The 16488-nt window shown below is 45.5% G+C and overlaps 1 protein-coding gene across 1 annotated transcript in view; it reads right to left on the reverse strand.

Annotated features, from left to right (window-relative positions):
- The window catches only part of COL4A6 (collagen type IV alpha 6 chain), a 462181-nt gene that overhangs the window by 1989 nt on the left and 443704 nt on the right, over positions 1–16488 (reverse strand). The window contains exons 33-45 of the mRNA XM_079764920.1: positions 16017–16080; positions 15336–15410; positions 14478–14585; positions 14275–14382; positions 13419–13490; positions 12991–13116; positions 9239–9355; positions 8745–8906; positions 8220–8318; positions 6567–6713; positions 5475–5591; positions 3260–3451; positions 1633–1919 (exon numbers count right to left, since the gene is read on the reverse strand). Coding sequence (XP_079621046.1) covers positions 1633–1919; positions 3260–3451; positions 5475–5591; positions 6567–6713; positions 8220–8318; positions 8745–8906; positions 9239–9355; positions 12991–13116; positions 13419–13490; positions 14275–14382; positions 14478–14585; positions 15336–15410; positions 16017–16080 — 1674 coding nt within the window. The remainder of the gene's footprint in view (positions 1–1632; positions 1920–3259; positions 3452–5474; positions 5592–6566; positions 6714–8219; positions 8319–8744; positions 8907–9238; positions 9356–12990; positions 13117–13418; positions 13491–14274; positions 14383–14477; positions 14586–15335; positions 15411–16016; positions 16081–16488) is intronic.

The following is a 16488-nucleotide window of genomic DNA, read 5'->3' on the forward strand; positions in this document are numbered from 1 at the left end:
CGGTTTGACTTCAAAATTACAGTTATGAAGTAGCAACGAAAATAATTTTATGATTGGGGGTCACCACAACATGAGGAACTGTATTAAAGGGTTGTGGCATTAGAAAGGTTGAGAACCACTGCCATAGACAAAAGACCCTCTCTTCACTCCTTCCCCATCTCCATCACTTCAGCTGGGTTATTATCTGGACCACAGGAGGTGGGGAGGCCTCATACACAACCAGGTCAGGAAATGGCCAATGGGACAGATGCCCTGTTGGATACACAGTAACACCTTACTTTGCAGAACTTTGGGGAAGTGTGTCTCTATAAAAATGACCTTTCCTAATAAATGAAGTATCAAAGTGTTCCTCATTTTGATCCTCAGGTAGGGATTTCTAGCATGAATGACACATTACCCTGCCTTACTAAACAGCAGACACTGTATTTTACACTTTACAGATGACCCAGGTTTGTTGCTATGAATGTTGGCTTTTGCTTTGGAGGGAGGATAATGCAGGGACCCTGTACCAAGAGATGCAAATTGTAGAGTTTTTGGGTGGCCTTTGAATTGTTTTCTCCCTCTTTCCTTCCTTTTAGTGGGCATGTCTAATTGCTTCAAGATGCCCTACTAGGCAGTCCAAATTCCCACCCTTACACATTTTCAGAAAAATATAACATTCTAGTATGTTAGAATTAAGTTTACAGTAAGAATAAAGAGATTCTGAATAAGGGTTTAAGAGCACACCCATGAGCAATGCACATGATACTTCATACATAACTTTTCTACCATTCCTTGTGGAAGTTCAGTGGATAGAACTAAGATTGATGGGTGAGTAATTCTGTATTACACTGGGACAAACTGCCCAATTCACAAAGACTGCAGTTTGGTGATTCTTTGAAGATACTCTCTCACCACCTCATCCCTGGTGATTTAGCGAAGAAGCTCTGGCGAAGCAGGTACTTTAGTGGGTTCACACTGATTTGCCCTGGGAGTTATCCTGTCTCTAAACCTGATCTTTAACTCATTTAATGTGCCCACTTATTCATGGAATGTCAAGTGAAGGACTTGATGCTGTCTTGGATTTACAGATGTTCTCAGCTCTTTCTTATCAAGATACAGCGTGGCTGGCCATTGCCTTCCCATCAAAATGGCAAGGCAGCAGAAATCCCATCAAGGACATGAAAATACAACATGCCCTCATCTGAGCTTTTTTGGAGGAGGTGGCTAGAGGGAGTGTGGGCACAAGAATGGGAGTGGAATGCCCAGACTGACCAGTGGGAGTGTGTCCCAGCCCTAAGTAGGGACAGTCTGTCCCTCACTGTCCATCCAAATTGGGTGGTTCCTCCTCCTTCCCTTGTTTATGGCATAACTGAAGCAGGCATAAAGATGCCACGGCTTATGCTAGTGATTCATAGGCATTCTCACCCTGAACCACTGGGTGCAAACTGTTCCTTTCTGCTCACACCTGTAATTACCTGTCACTCATGCAAACGTGGGCTCTCTGGTCTTTGGCCAAACCCAGGCCAAGCATTTCCCTTCCTTTCAAACTCTGTGATTTCTACTCCATGTCCCTTAAAACTGGAAATCAGTCTGAGAGACTCTCCCAGAGATCCCTGCCCTCTGCCTCTACAATGAAGACAGAGGCCTTACCATGAGAAAGGAGTACCCCATCCAGAGGCTGTGCCAGCCAAGGGGGCACTGCGGGATGGTGACATCCTGGCTGTGCACAGCAATGGCTTGCGAGGGTGCCTCACACACAGAGCAGCGGCTGATATACTGGGGGATCTTGGTCTGGCCGATGGGCATCATGGGGATGGGGGCGGTGGTTGAGAGCCAGTAGGACTTATCATTGCGCCTGGCATAGTGACACACTTCATTGATGTTGCAGTAGATGAAGGGCATGGTGCTGAAGCGGGGCAGACAAGAGCCAGCAAACCCTGGAAGGAGAGAAGGTGGACAGGAGCAGGGCTTGGACTATGTCCAGGGCTACTAGGACTTGGCTGGATGGTGGTTTGGGTTTACATCCAACTGCTTGTGCCAGAACAGGGACACCTCTCCTTACTATCCTGGAACACTGTACACACACTAAAATCTGTTGATCAAATCCTATTTTCAATGCATCAGGGAAGTTTGGTAATGAAAATAATCTATACTAATAAAAGCCTAGGTGGCCCTTGCATCATCACAAGATGGCCACCCCCATGTTGTCACAAGATAGCCGCCCCCACATCATCACAAGATGGCCACCACAAGATGGCCACCAGAAGATGGCTGGCAGAGGAGGGCAGTTGTGGGCGATCAGGCCTGCAGGGGAGGGAAGTTAGGGGGGACCAGGCCAGCAGGGGAGAGCAGTTGGGGGCAACAGGGCTGGCAGGGGAGGGCAGTTGGAAGCAATTGGGCCATTGGGGAGGGCCATTGGGGGCCATTGGGCTGGCAGGGGAGGTCAGTTGGGGGCAATGGGCCAGCAGGGGAGGGCAGTTGGGGGCGATCAGGCTGGCAGGGGAGCAGTTAGGCATCAATCAGGCTGGCAGGGGAGCAGTTAGGGGGCGATCAGGCTGGCAGGCAGAAGCGGTTAGGGGCAATCAGGCAGGCAGGCAGGCAGGCAAGTGGTTATGAGCCAGCAGTCCCGGATTTTGAGAGGGATGTCTGACTGCTGGTTTAGGCCCAATCCCACAGTCGGACATGTCCCAGTCGGACATCCCCCGAGGGGCCCCAGATTGGAGAGGGTGCAGGCTGGGCTGAGGGACCCGCCCCCCAGTGCACAAATTTCATGCACTGGGCCTCTAGAATTTTTATAAACTGAATAATGACTCCCTAATTAATCTGCTTTATAAAACCAGCATTTCATAGAGTGAGTCTACTTTTCAGAGTTAGCATACCTGTAGAGAATACAATTAATTCTTGGGTAATCATCCTTGCCCCACAGGTCATCTTATTGTTACTATTAGTAATTGCTAACATTTTTGAATATTTAATATGTACCAAGTGTTGTTCTAAACATTTTACATTGGGTGATTCATGTAATCCTTACACCACCTTATGAGATAGGTACTAGAATGAGCCTTGTTCCATTCAGGAGGGAACAGAAGCTTGCAGAGGTTGAATAACTTGTCCCCAGATACATAGCTAGTGTTAGAACCCAGACCTGTCTGACTCTAGAGCTGGCGCTTGTAACCCACTACCCAACAGTGGCCCACCAAGGGCTGGGGGTAGTGAGCATGACTCTTGTTTTTTGTGGGGCAGATGGCCAGGTCTGGCTGTCAGAGTCAGTACCTACCCAAGTCCTGGTTGTGGGCTTTCTCCTGCCCCTCCACAAATAGCAAGCTGTAACCCACCCACAGCTGGGTCATCTCAGCAGGGCACAGGGGCACCTGTTTCGACTGGCTGTGTTTCACCAAGGTGTAACCCACTCTCACGCTCTGTCCAGGCAATCCAGCCCTTCCAAAGGGACCCTGTTTTCCTGGAGGACCTGAGAAACAAAGAGCAGAAAAGGGTGAGCCAGGTGCAGCCAATAACATCAGCTACTCACTTTTTGCCGAATGTTGAGCAGGGCACAATTTCATCACCCCAATTTGTAGATGAGTAAATTGAGGCTCAGAGGTCCTACAACTAGCAAGTGGTGGAGCTAGAACATCAACTCAGATGTATAGTAGTCCCCCCTTTTCTGGGATTTTGCTTTCTGCAGTTTCAGTTACCCATCATCAACCACAGTCCGAAAATATTAAATGGAAAATTTGAGAAATAAGCACTTCATAAGTTTTAAGCAGTTGTACGTCATTATGAGTAGTAGCATGATGAAATATTGTACCATCCAGCTCTGCCATGCCCAAGATATGAAGCATCCCCATGTACAGCATCTCCACACTGTATATTCCTTGACCATATTCACTTAGTAGTACTCTCAGTTATCTGGTCAACTATCAAGGTATTGCAATGTTTGTGTTCAAGTAACCTCTGTTTTGCTTAATCAGGACCCCAAAGCCATTCACATAACTTTTATTACAGTATCCTATATAATAAAAGCCTAGGTGGCGTCACACCCTCGCATGATGCTCTTGTGTGATGTTGTCACAAGATGGCTGCCACAAGATGGCCACCACAAGATGGCCGTGCGCACAGTGGAGGTGGGGCCAGGTGGCCGCTCCATGCAGTGAGGCCTGAGGGTCCCGCGGCTCTGCACAGTGCAGAGGAGGCTGGTCGTGGTGTCTCCACCGCCTCACGCAGAGGAGGCATGTCTGGGTGGAGGAGGCAGGTCACCAGGGGAGGGCAGCTGTGGGCGATCAGGCTGGCAGGGGAGGGCAGTTGTGGGTGATCAGGCCAGCAGGGGAGGGCAGTTGTGGGTGATCAGGCCAGCAGGAGAGGGCAGTTGGGGGTGATCAGGTTGGCAGGGGAGGGCAGTTGGGGGCGATTAGGCTGGCAGGCAGAAGCAGTTAGGGGCAATCAGGCAGGCAGGCAAGCAGGTGAGTGGTTAGGAGCCAGAGGTCCCAGATTGTGGGATCGGGCCTAAACTGGCAGTTGGACACCCCCCGAGGGGTCCCAGATTGGAGAGGGTGCAGGCTGGGCTGAGGGACCTCCCCCCCCCCCCCGTGCATGAATTTCGTGCACCAGGCCTCTAGTATTGTTATGATTGTTCTATTTTATTATTAATGTTGTTAATCTCTTACTGTGTCTAATTTATAAGTTCTACTTTGTCATTGGCATGCATATAGGAAAAAAACAGTATATATAGAATTCAGTACTCTCTGTGGTTTCAGGCATCCACTGGGGGTCTCAGAATGTATTACCCACAGATAATGGGGACTACTGTACCCAGTTATAAAATCCCCATTTTAAAAAGCATACTGTCCAGCTTCCCTCCCATAGTCACCTGGCTTTGGTTCTCTAAGAGGGGGCAAGGGAGGATACTTCTTGGGCCAGCCTTGCAGACTCTTATAGTAGGTAACTAAGTACCTTTACCTGATGAATCAGAGGCAGCAAAAGCAGAGTTGGGATTAGGGGGCAAATAGCACCCTCCTCTCCTGCCTGAGGAAAATGATCATACCATTTTCCCACCGAGCCTCAGGACTGTTCTCTACTCAGGACAACTGATTTGCTACCTCTGATATAAAGATGGGAAGTAAGTAGCAAAACAACCATACCTGGTCTCAAATTTTCTTATCTCTTGTTCCACCCCCCTCCTACCCACATCACAATCCCTAGGTAGAAAAGGGGAGATGAGGGACAGGAGGCCATGCTATACAATAGAGTCAGGGGTCTTAAGAGCTGGAAGACAACCCAGGAAAGTATTTGGAACATACCTTTCTCTTTAGGAATATAGGGCTCTAATCCTTCACAGGATCAGAGGGAATGAATTAGAGTCAAGTTTTCTAGTCTCTGGGTAGTGTCAAGCTTTACCACTAAGTTTCCTAGTTCTCAGATTTGAGATTTTAACTCACCACCAAGCCTTAAAACCTCACAAAAGCCCTCTGCCCCTAGGGCTGACATTGCCAGACCTTCAAATCCTGGAGGTCCTTGCAGTCCAGGGAGACCGGGATCACCAAGAGCCCCAGGTGGGCCAGGGAGCCCACTCAGGCCATCTTTGCCAGGGATGCCAGGTAAACCTTTGGAACCTACAAAGAGAGAAGACCCACAGCAGGTTACTCAATATGGAGGGTCTGGAGGAGGGGACTCATATGTCATGCCCAGGACTCACCAGGAGAGAACGCGCTATCTATCATGTTGGCGCTCACATTGAGCTCAGGGCTGAGCTTCCCGGGCTAGTCCTTAGTTCATGTTGGGGCATCTAGGCCCTGGGACTGCACTCTAAACTTAGCCCTTCTGAGCTGCTTCACATCTATTTCCTCCTTCCTTCCATTTATATTCCCAACAATGCTGGGAAGAATGCAGGGCCACTGTTGGCATCCCATGCCAGAAATGAGGACATTGAGGCCTAGAGAGACTGCTAACTTACTCCAGTCAAGGGGAAAACTGGGATTAGAAGCCGGGTTTCCTGTTCCCCAGCCCTGGGCTTTCTCCATTGCTTTTCACACCCCTCCAGACTCCTTCCTCTCAACAGCATGTTAGTGAGGGTCAAGCTGTCTCGAGTAGCTGTTATGCTCTGCCCACACAGTTTCTAAAACCAAGTACAACTGCTGGTTCTGCTGGCCTTTCTTCCTGGCAAGAAGTTTGGCAACTTGCCCTACTGATTTGGTTCAGTGGATAGAGCGTCGGCCTGCGGACTGAAGGGTCCCAAGTTTGATTCCGGTCAAGGGCATGTACCTTGGTTGCGGGCACATCCCCAGTAGGGGGTGTGCAGGAGGCAGCTGATGGATGTTTCTCTCTCATCGATGTTTCTAACTCTCTATCCCTCTCCCTTCCTTTCTGTAAAAGTCAATAATAATAATAATAATAATAATTATATATATATATATATATATATATATATATATATATATATATATATGTTTGGCAACTCTTTGAGGAGCAGAGGAAATGCTTGAGGAAGGTGCCCCCTGGAGCTGGGATTTCCAGCCAATTTGTTCAGCCTCTCTCCCAAGACTGTCTCAGCTACCAGAGAAGTCATCTTTCTCTTGAACTGTCCTTACCTTGTAGGCCTACAGGGCCTTGAACTCCAGGATCCCCCATGAGACCAGGGATGCCATTGATGCCCGGGATACCCATGGGTCCAGGAGGAGCCTGGATGGCTTCTGCAATTGGTGTTTGTCCCGGAGCACCTTGGGGGCCAGAAAAGCCTATGGGCAGGTGGGAGGAATGGAAATGTCAGGTGGAGGCTGAGGAGGCAGCCTTCCTTCTGCCTCAAAATCACCAGCTTTCTGCCCTTTCTCTTTGTCCTCACAATCTCCACTGAATGCCAGAATGGCTCTCACCACACTTTACATAATGTCCTATTTACCCATCTACCTTCCCAGTGGATTGGTAGCTCCTTGATGACAGGGCTAAATTGTATTTATCTTGTCTTCTCAAGGCTCAGCACAGGGCCTGGTACATGTTGTAAATATGGTAGTCTGAGGCTTGGCTTGGGACTGGGGTAGTTAGTTTACTCACTCACTGGTCAGAACACAGTGCGAAGGAGGCCGAGGGGATGCCTTTAATTCCCGAGGTTCAGTTGGCATCACAGCCTAGGGCCCCAAATGCAGGCAGCTGGCTTACTATTAAAGCCAAACAAGCCAATTTGCTTACTAATTCATTGAACAAGTATTTCTTGAGTGCCTACTGTGTAAATCAGGGAATAGAACAGTGAATAAGACAGATGTTTATGGAGGTTATGGTCTGGTGATAAAGATGAAAAATATATACTCTGAAAAATACCATTAATCTTACTGCAAATCATGAGAAGTGCTACAAAGAAAATGAACAGTGCAGTAACAATGGGAGGGAGGAAGGGGGCTATGAAGTAGAGAACCTGCTTTAGAGAGAGTACTAAGTGTCATCTAATAAGCATTGACATTTAAACTGAGATCACTGAAGCATTAGAAAGAGCTGTGGTGGGGGGCAAAAGTATTCCAGGAAGTGGAAGTAGCATGTATAAAGGCCAGGTGTTTTTGAATAACTGAGAGAGGCTAGTGTGGCAAGAGCACAGTGAGCTGCAAAGGGAAAGGGCTGGTGATGAGAATAAGGAGGGAGGCATCACATAGGGCTTTGTGGTCATAGTTAATTTATTTATATGCCATAGAATTCAGTGGATGATTTAAGTTTTCATAAGATCTCTCACCACTGTGTGGAGAAATGATCACTAGTAGAGGTGCACAATGGAAATAGGGAGACCAATGAGCAGGTCACTGCAGTGATTCATGTGGGAAATGTTGATGGCTTGGACCTGGGAGGTAGTGGTGGAGGTGATAAGAGGTGAGTGGATGCAAGGCACATTTAGGTGACACAATTCTCAGGGCTTGCTATGTGTGTGAGTGACAGAGGTGGTGGTAAAGGATGGGAAAGATGGTTCTTCATTTCTGGATTGAGCAAATGGGTGGGTGGTAATGTGAATACAAACCCAATACCCACTAATGTAGAATGAGGAGACCAGTGGCAGGATCCATGGGGGTAAAGCAAGAGTGGCTTTCAGTCCTGGTAGCTGATGGAGGCAGAAATATTGCCAAACTGCCCACTGGAGGATCTCGATCCAGCTGTTTCAAGCATCCAGGCTTTCATGGAGTGGTGTGCAGTGACTTCTGAAGGAACAATAACCCCAGACCCCTCCCTCGAGCTTATGATCAGCCTAGCACATACTCTCAACTCACCTCTTCGGCCTGCCTTTCCCTTCATCCCGGGAAATCCTGGGTCTCCAGGTGGCCCAGCCTTGCCTGGAGTCCCCATGAAGCCAGGCTCACCTCTTATGCCTGGCAAAGTCCAAAGGAAAGCAAGTCAGAGCCTGGCATGATGGTGCTGGTTGTGGGGAGTAGAGATTAGGCCAATGATGGGCAATCTTTTGAGCTTAGTGTGTCAAACTTCGCCAAAAAACTGAGCATAACTTAGGTAGTGTGTCACTTTGAGGAAAAAACATTATTTCGCAAATGTTTCATCCTCAGGAGCAGCAAATGTTTCATCCTCGGCATGTGGCCGCCTCAGCGGCCGCGTGTCATCAGAAATGGCTACACGTGTCAGTGCTGACACGCGTGTCATAGGTTCGCCATCACTGGATTAGGCAGAGATGAGGGTGGGAAGAGTATTATCAGCTGGCCTCTCTTCACAGGGCTATAGGAAGGAGCCATGTCTGACTGTAGAGTGGGAAAGGGCCCAACAGCCAGCGAAGCAAGCAATCATACCTTTCAGTCCTAGCTCTCCAGGGAGGCCAGAGAAACCTGGAATTCCTTGGTCTCCCTTCGGCCCTTTAGGACCAGGAATTCCAGGGAAGCCAGGGTCTCCAGGGTCACCTTGATTCGAAGATGGCCCAGGGGGACCTGGGGGGCCTGGGAGGCCTGGGCGGCCTAGGAATGAAATAGGAAGAGGGATAAGTAAGGGCAGGTGAGCAGGAAATGACCACCGCTGAAAGCCTTGGGACTGATAGGAAGTCAAAGCCTATCCCCAGGGCAGAGAATGTTCTCTGGCGTCTGTGGGGTTCCAGTGCCCAGACCTTTCCAAACCCTTTTAGCAAAAAGCAGCCTGTTCCAGTCCTCCATGTTCCTGCTAGAGGAGGCAAGTGAGGCTGAGCAGGCCCATGCAATTCAGCCATAGAGATGGGGCTGGACTGTATATGGGACCACCCCAAACTCCAGACAAAAGGTGATGGCCAGTCCTCTTTTGGGCTTCCTGTCTTTACCTCGTTCTCCATCTAGGCCTGGTCGTCCAGGGTCTCCAGGCTGTCCTGCTATGACTGACGGCAAGGAGAGGCCTGGGGCACCAGGGGGACCAGCAGGGCCTTGGGGACCTGGGAAACCTGCAAAGGACAAATAAAAGGAGCTGCATGGACTTTGTGTGCCCAGGAGAGGGCCAGGTTCTCTCAGAGAAAATGGATATTTACACAGAAATTGGAAGACCTTAGGTAGTTGCCAGACGAACAGATGCAGCAGAGGGCTCTTCTCCCTTCATTCTACTTTGGCAGTCAGCAGATGAAGTAGCTGACAGGGCTCAGAGACTTCCCCCTCCCCTCCCAGCAGGTGCTACATTTAATTGGGATAATAAAGCTTTGAAAATTTCTAGCTCCCCAACCTCACTAGTAATGGAAATATTTTAATTTCCCTCAAATCAGGGAATAAAATGCATGACTGCAGCACATGGAATCGATGTTTCCCAAAGTGTTTTTAAATCTACTCTTCCTGTAGCACATTTCATTAAGTTAGCCAGTTATGTCTGATGTTGTTCAGAAAAGCTTATAGATGGAGGCACAGTCCCCAACCAGTCAGAATAGACACTTGCTGGGTCAGAATGGAGGTGCCCAGGGCACTGTGCTTCCTGATGTCTTCTAGAGCTAACTTCTAGAGCTTCTAGGGCAAACCGAAAAACACTTTTGTAGGTAATTCATATTAACTGAATGCTTGCTTAATTGAGCTTAGAGAACAAATTTCTCTACTAAATCCCTTTCTCCCTTTTTTGGCCAAAGAGAATAGTTATTTATTAGAGTAGATAGAGAATACTTGTTTGCTACATTTTAATATTGCCTTACAAGTTTTCTGTTTGTAAAATGATCTCTATTATAATATGTTCAAAACAAAAAAGTTTAACTGGTGACAGATTTAATATACACACATTGAATATATAGATGGTACTCTTGATGGAAAAACACATCAAAGTCATACATACAAATGTAGAAGTTCACATACTTTTAGCATGGAAGAAACTTTTAGCTTATTACTTTGGTGTATTCTAGAAGATATTCAATAAAGAGAAGTAGATTTAAACTGGTTGATAAGATATCCTGGTGGTTGAGATTATTTTTTGTTTATGACAAGAAAATTCAAAAATATTAGTTGCATTTTATTTTTTGACAAGCTGACTATATTAATGCCGAATTTCACATATTTAGGTAAGGAATAGTAAAAGTACACCCATAAAAACTTGTAAATAAAGATAGCAGACTGGTTAATTCAGGTGTTTTTAGTAAGTTCATTAATTAATTGAATGCTGAGGAAATATAGAGAAAGAAAAATAAATTTCAAGAAAAGTCTCCAATTATTACAAGTCTGTAAAAGAAACAAAATAAAAATATAAAGAACAACTAGTTGCATAGCCACATGGCACTACTTTTAATATTGTCAACTGTTTCTTGATAAACCTTTGAAGTTATTTTCATTTTCACAAAAGTAAATATCTGAAAAGGAAGAAATACTTTTTTTTCCTGAAAAAATTGCTGAAAATGTGCAAAACCAGTAAATGAGACAACATATATAGTAGACTAAGTGTGGGCAGCACACTGATTATAAAAATTCCCATTTCAGTTTTTGGAGCCACCTCCTCTTTTTAACTGTTTCTTCATTTTATAATTATATGAATTTACCATTAAATCTGAAATAAAATACTATTAACCTCAAGGAGTAGAAAAAACAACCACTTATATGAGCATATGAAAACTCAAGATGGCATATTTTCCCAACTCATTCCAGTGTCAGAGCATTAAAAAAGCCTAAACATACAAATTCAGCTTCTAAATATTTAGTACAAATATAAAAATGAATGATGTAATTTGAAGTTATTTATATTATTATAGGTTCCAGGGTTGCTTTAACAAGTTTCCTTAGGGGTAAACCCTCATTTTACATGGATTTCTATGATCAAATCAGAGATAAGTTCCTATGGGTGGGGGAATTATAATATTTGCTTTTAAAACAAATTGTTTTAATTAGATATTGAGAAAAGCAGATGAAAATTTATAAATAATCTGTAAAAAATAATCCAGATACAATGAACATCTGTTCCAACTCCCCAATTATTTAAGAAAAAGAAGATAGCATTACTTTTCCTTCAAAGATCCCACCAACTTCCCTCCCAATTAGAGGCATTCACTCCTGAATTTTGTGTTCATTGTTCCTTTTTCATCACTGTTTGACCATGCTTATTTGTATCCTAAACAATATTTTGGTTGTTTTTGCTTAGTTATGAACATTTAGCAATGGAATTATACCAAATGCTTTCCTCTGGTACTTACCCTCCCTCGCCCCAACATTATGTTACTGAAATGTATACATCTTGTCATGTGCTAATTGTGATTTTATTACCTCAGATAGCTAAAGGAAATTAATAACTTAATGACCAGGCATTCATAGTCCATATTTGAAAACAGAAAAGGCAATGCCCCTGTGCTTCTATCCAGGTTCCCTCTTCTCTATCTCCTGTGAAAGAAGTCAGACAATCTCCCTATAGGCCCAGACCCTGTTTAAGCCCTCATTTTAGGGGAACCTCCTGGCTTTTAGAAAAGAACAGGTTGGTCCAGACCAAAGGAAAGAATAAACAGGAACAGCAGATGCACCAATATAAAATAAAGCAGGAAATGAATTAATCTATGAATGAATATAGATCCTGGAAAACATACGCACATTATACAAACATATACATTATACAAACATGCACATAAGTAAGTAAAATATGGGACCTTGGACCCCAGAACTATGAGGAACAGAACATTTTGCAAATATTTTCCCTCAGTTAACATGTAATGATATAATGGCCAACATTTCTTGAGCAATGACTAAATGCCAGATGTTGTGCTAAGTGCTTTTGTATACATTACCTTACTCCTCATTGATTCCTCATCAAACCTCTGCTGTAGATTCCCTTATTATGTTCATTTTATAGAAAAGGAAAACTGGGGGTCCATTTGGAACCAAGGGGCAAGTAACTTCCTTGTTCAAGTTCATATAGCTAGTAAGAGGTAGAGCTGGAATTTTAATTCATCGATGTGACAACAGAGCCCATACTCTTAGCCATTTCCTGTTTTGTACTGAGTGGGATATATATGGGTCTTCAGAACATTCCTAAGGAGAGTACAATAATCAAAATTCACTCTCACTATTTGAGAGGTGAGGAAAGGGAGGCTCAGAATGGAACTTCAGACAGTGTGCGAGTCAGGGGCCGAGATTAGGGCAAAATCTGCTTTTTAGTAAACCCAACAAATCCTAATTGTGTGCCTGTTGAGTGCTTGTCATAGAGAGACATTTATCCTCTTAGTCTTGGACTCCCTCCAGCAGCCACACTGTCTTCCTAGGGCCCTGGGATTGCCATCCACACTGGATATTGAGGAATTTCTGACAAACCACTAAGTGGGCAACCATGTCCCTCAGGACCATTAAATCCAGGCTCTGGGTCAAGTGTGCAAGAGAGACCCTTAGTTTAAATAAGGGAAGGTATCTGGAGGCTAGAGAGCACTCCATCAACTCCTCCCTCAAATCACTTCCCAGGATAGCCCTAGGCATGCCTACCTTCTTTTCCTCAGCAGTCTGTTCCACTGGGTTCTGAGATTCCCAGAGATGTGAAGACATGCACAGCTCAACCCTGTGAGCTGCATGGCCCTGACAAAACCCAACCCTGGCTCCCCAACCAGGCCTTAGCTTCTACAAGGCCTGATTTGGGGCCACTTACCTTGGCCACCTTTTTGTCCTTTCATGCCTGGCTTGCCTGAGGCTCCAGTGCCAATTCCTGGAGAACCTTTTTCTCCTTTGGGACCAGGCAATCCAGCTGGACCTGGCACACCAGTTATACTAGGTCCTAGGAGGAGAGGAGAACAGAACTCAGTGAGTGTGTGTGTGTGTGTGTGTGTGTGTGTGTGTGTGTGTGTGTGTGTTATTAGGGGCCTGCCTGAAATAAGAGGAAGGAGAGCTCATTCAAGTAGAGGGACAAACCCTATCCTCTTTCCTCCACATATCAAGGAAGTCCAAATTGGGGACTAGCAAAAAGATCTAGGAGTCCAAGCATATGGGATACACCACAGTCAAGAACTCATGGCCAGCCCCTGCCAGACTTCTATTAGAGCTGATGCTCTCTTTCTTGCCCTTGAGGGTCTTCCTTACCTGGAGTTCCATGGGTACCCTTGGTTCCTGGAAGCCCATTTAGTCCATGTAAACCAAGAATTCCAGGGTAACCTAAGGGGAAAGAATATCAGAAATGGCTTTAGCAACTCTAAATCATGAAGGGCCAGCAAAAGGTCTTGTCCCCAAGGGCATTGCAAAGTCCTCATTTAAAAAGAGTGTGAGAGGGAAAGAGATAGAAACATGGATGAGAGAGAAACATTGATTGGCTGCCTCCTATACGCCTCCTTCTAGGGGTCAAGCCTGCAACCCGGGCATGTGCCCTGACAAGGAATCAAAGTTGCGACCTCCTGGTGCATGGGACAATGCTCAACCAACTCAGCCACACCAGCCAGGCTGCAAAGTCCTCATTTTAAAGGTCATGGTCTTTCTTGAGGCATTGCTTAATGCCCTAAGCAAGACTAGACCACTCTTCACCTATACACTCCACCCTAAGTTTTCCTGACTCTTATTAGAAACCTGTATAGCTTTAAGAACAGGATGATAGATAATTAGGTTTCTTTAAGAAGAATTAAGAGTAGCAATGCCAATACCTTGAATTGCCAACTCCCAGAGACTCACTGCCCAATCTCTAAGTCAGGGAAAGACTTATATGCCATGGCATTGACCTTCCCTGATAATTCTTTTCTCCATGAATTCTATGTTCTTATGTTCCCATTTATACTTGTCCTCCTTTCTTCCTCTTCATCTTACTTTCCCATTATCCCTCACGTGGCCCAGTAAATGGCTCTTCTGAACAGGGCTTAACCTGAGCTAGTGTCTCCTAATAAAAAGTAGTTGCTGTCCTTTTTTGAGGGAAGGACACCTTACTCCACTGGCTTCTCCAAAATACACATACCTTTAGTTCCTATTAGGCCAGGTGGTCCCAAGGGCCCAGGTGACCCTGGGTGGCCTGGAGAACCTGGAAGCCCTGGATTTCCTTTTATGCCTGCAATCCCAGGGAGTCCTAAAAGTGAAACCAAGGCAGAAGTTCAGAATGGGTCATGCCTTGAAGGTAATCCTATTTTTTTTTCATAATAAAGTTGTCATGTGGCATGGTACCTGGGGAGCCAGGAAGGCCAACATCTCCAGAAATACCAACTTTCCCATCTTCACCTTTAATTCCAGGAACACCCATGTCACCAACTAGTCCAGATTTTCCTTTAATACCTACAAATCAAGAAAAATGCTGAGTGATCAGGTCAAATTTTGGGCAGTGCGTCCCTACTTTACAGAGGGAGAGGAGGAAGTTGAAGCCACTTGAACTGTCAAGATGGCTAGATCCAGTGAAGAAACTCTGAAAAGGATCATAGCAGCTGTATTCACATTTGAAAAATGATGCCCAATTGAAAAGTAAGTAAACTTGTTCTGAGTGCCCCCAGAAGTAAGATCAACAGGTGGAAATGTTCAAGAAGCAGTTTAGATAACTATAAACTAAAGGGGTGGATACCATTATTCTACAGATCTTAGACTTATCCCATATAAGGCTACAAATCTTGAAAAAAGAGTAGGCTGGCCGAAACCGGTTTGGCTCAGTGGATGGAGCGACGGCCTGCGGACTGAAGGGTCCCAGGTTCGATTCCGGTCAAGGGCATGTACCTTGGTTGCGGGCACATCCCCAGTGAGGGGTGTGCAGGAGGCAGCTGATCGATGTTTCTCTCTCATCGATGTTTCTGACTCTCTATCCCTCTCCCTTCCTCTCTGTGAAAAAATCAATAAAATATATATTTTTTTAAAAAAAGAGTAGGCTGGTTTGCTTGGGGAAAACTGTGTGCTGCCTTTGAGTGGACATATGTCAGGTAGGAATTTTTCTGCACTGGATCGAAGTTGTAGAACTTGGGGTTGACCTCCAAAATTCCTTTCACTCCTAAGTTTTTAGGAGTCTGTGAGACACGTGAGACAAAAACACAATAACCTTACCTTTCGAGCCGGGTTTCCCAGGTTGTCCCTTAGGTCCTGGGCTACCAGGTAGTCCAAGTGTCTGGCCTTGATCTCCTGGGGATATCAAAACATTGTTCAAATGTTCAGGAGAAGTTATAGCTCATTTTTTCAAAAGGAGATCTTTTTAAGGCAAAAATCTTTCCAGATTCAGTATAGCCAGAAGAGCTCCTTAACAAAATTACCCATTGGGTTAAAAGTGACCAATCATCAACAAAGGGCTGAGATGTTACCAGGCTATTGGCATGAAATGATGCTACACACAGCATATATCCATTGGAAAATACATCACAAGACCCAGTTTGGGCAGAGAAGATAATGGAAAGGGCCCTAAAACATCACCAAAATGGAACAGTGATGACAGCAAGAATGGGAATTTTCCTGCTCAGTGGCTTGGGTTCAGTAGGGAAAGAGACACTTTAGAGCCTAGGTTCCCCTCTGCTGCTGAATCTGGAAGGCAGGAAGGTTGAACACACTGTTTGTCACATGTCTTTGAGGAACAAAGACTGAAAAGGGGGGGTTGGCCAAAGGGGAAATGTAAATCAACTCACTTTCTCCTAAACACAGAATCTTACCCCTCCCCCAACCAAGAGAGCCCTAGGACTACTAGAAATTCACCTTGCTCTGGAATAAAAACACATTAAAAGAGAAAGTACTCCTTACCTTTTGAACCTGGGAGGCCAGATACTCCTGGGAGCCCAGGAGCTCCACTGAGACCCTGCAAACCCTTAAAAGCAATATGGGGATCATTATTTTTGCCCATAACTCAGGGCCTTCCATTCTTACACCCACTCCCCTCCCTGAGCCACTGCCAGAGGTGTCTATCATGTACTCTGTGGCAGGAGTGGACTGGTGGAAGAGGGGTGTGACATCCTGCAGAGGGGAAGATGATGAGCAATGGATTGAAATTCATCCTTGGGGTATTTTTTAGGGGAGGGATTTGATCTGTGATTAATCCGGGTCTTATCATTCATAACTTCCTAATGCCTATTAAAGTTGGAATCTTGGCAAATCAAGGTGTTCTAGCAAGTCTCTTAGAAAATACAGAACGTGACAGTCAGGCCTGGCACTAGGTGTGCTATGCAGACAGTTGGCTACCACTGCCCATGACAAACCTCTGGAGACATTATGCACA

Source organism: Cnephaeus nilssonii (genome assembly GCF_951640355.1).
Source record: "Cnephaeus nilssonii genome assembly, chromosome: X".
Lineage (NCBI taxonomy): Eukaryota > Metazoa > Chordata > Mammalia > Chiroptera > Vespertilionidae > Cnephaeus > Cnephaeus nilssonii.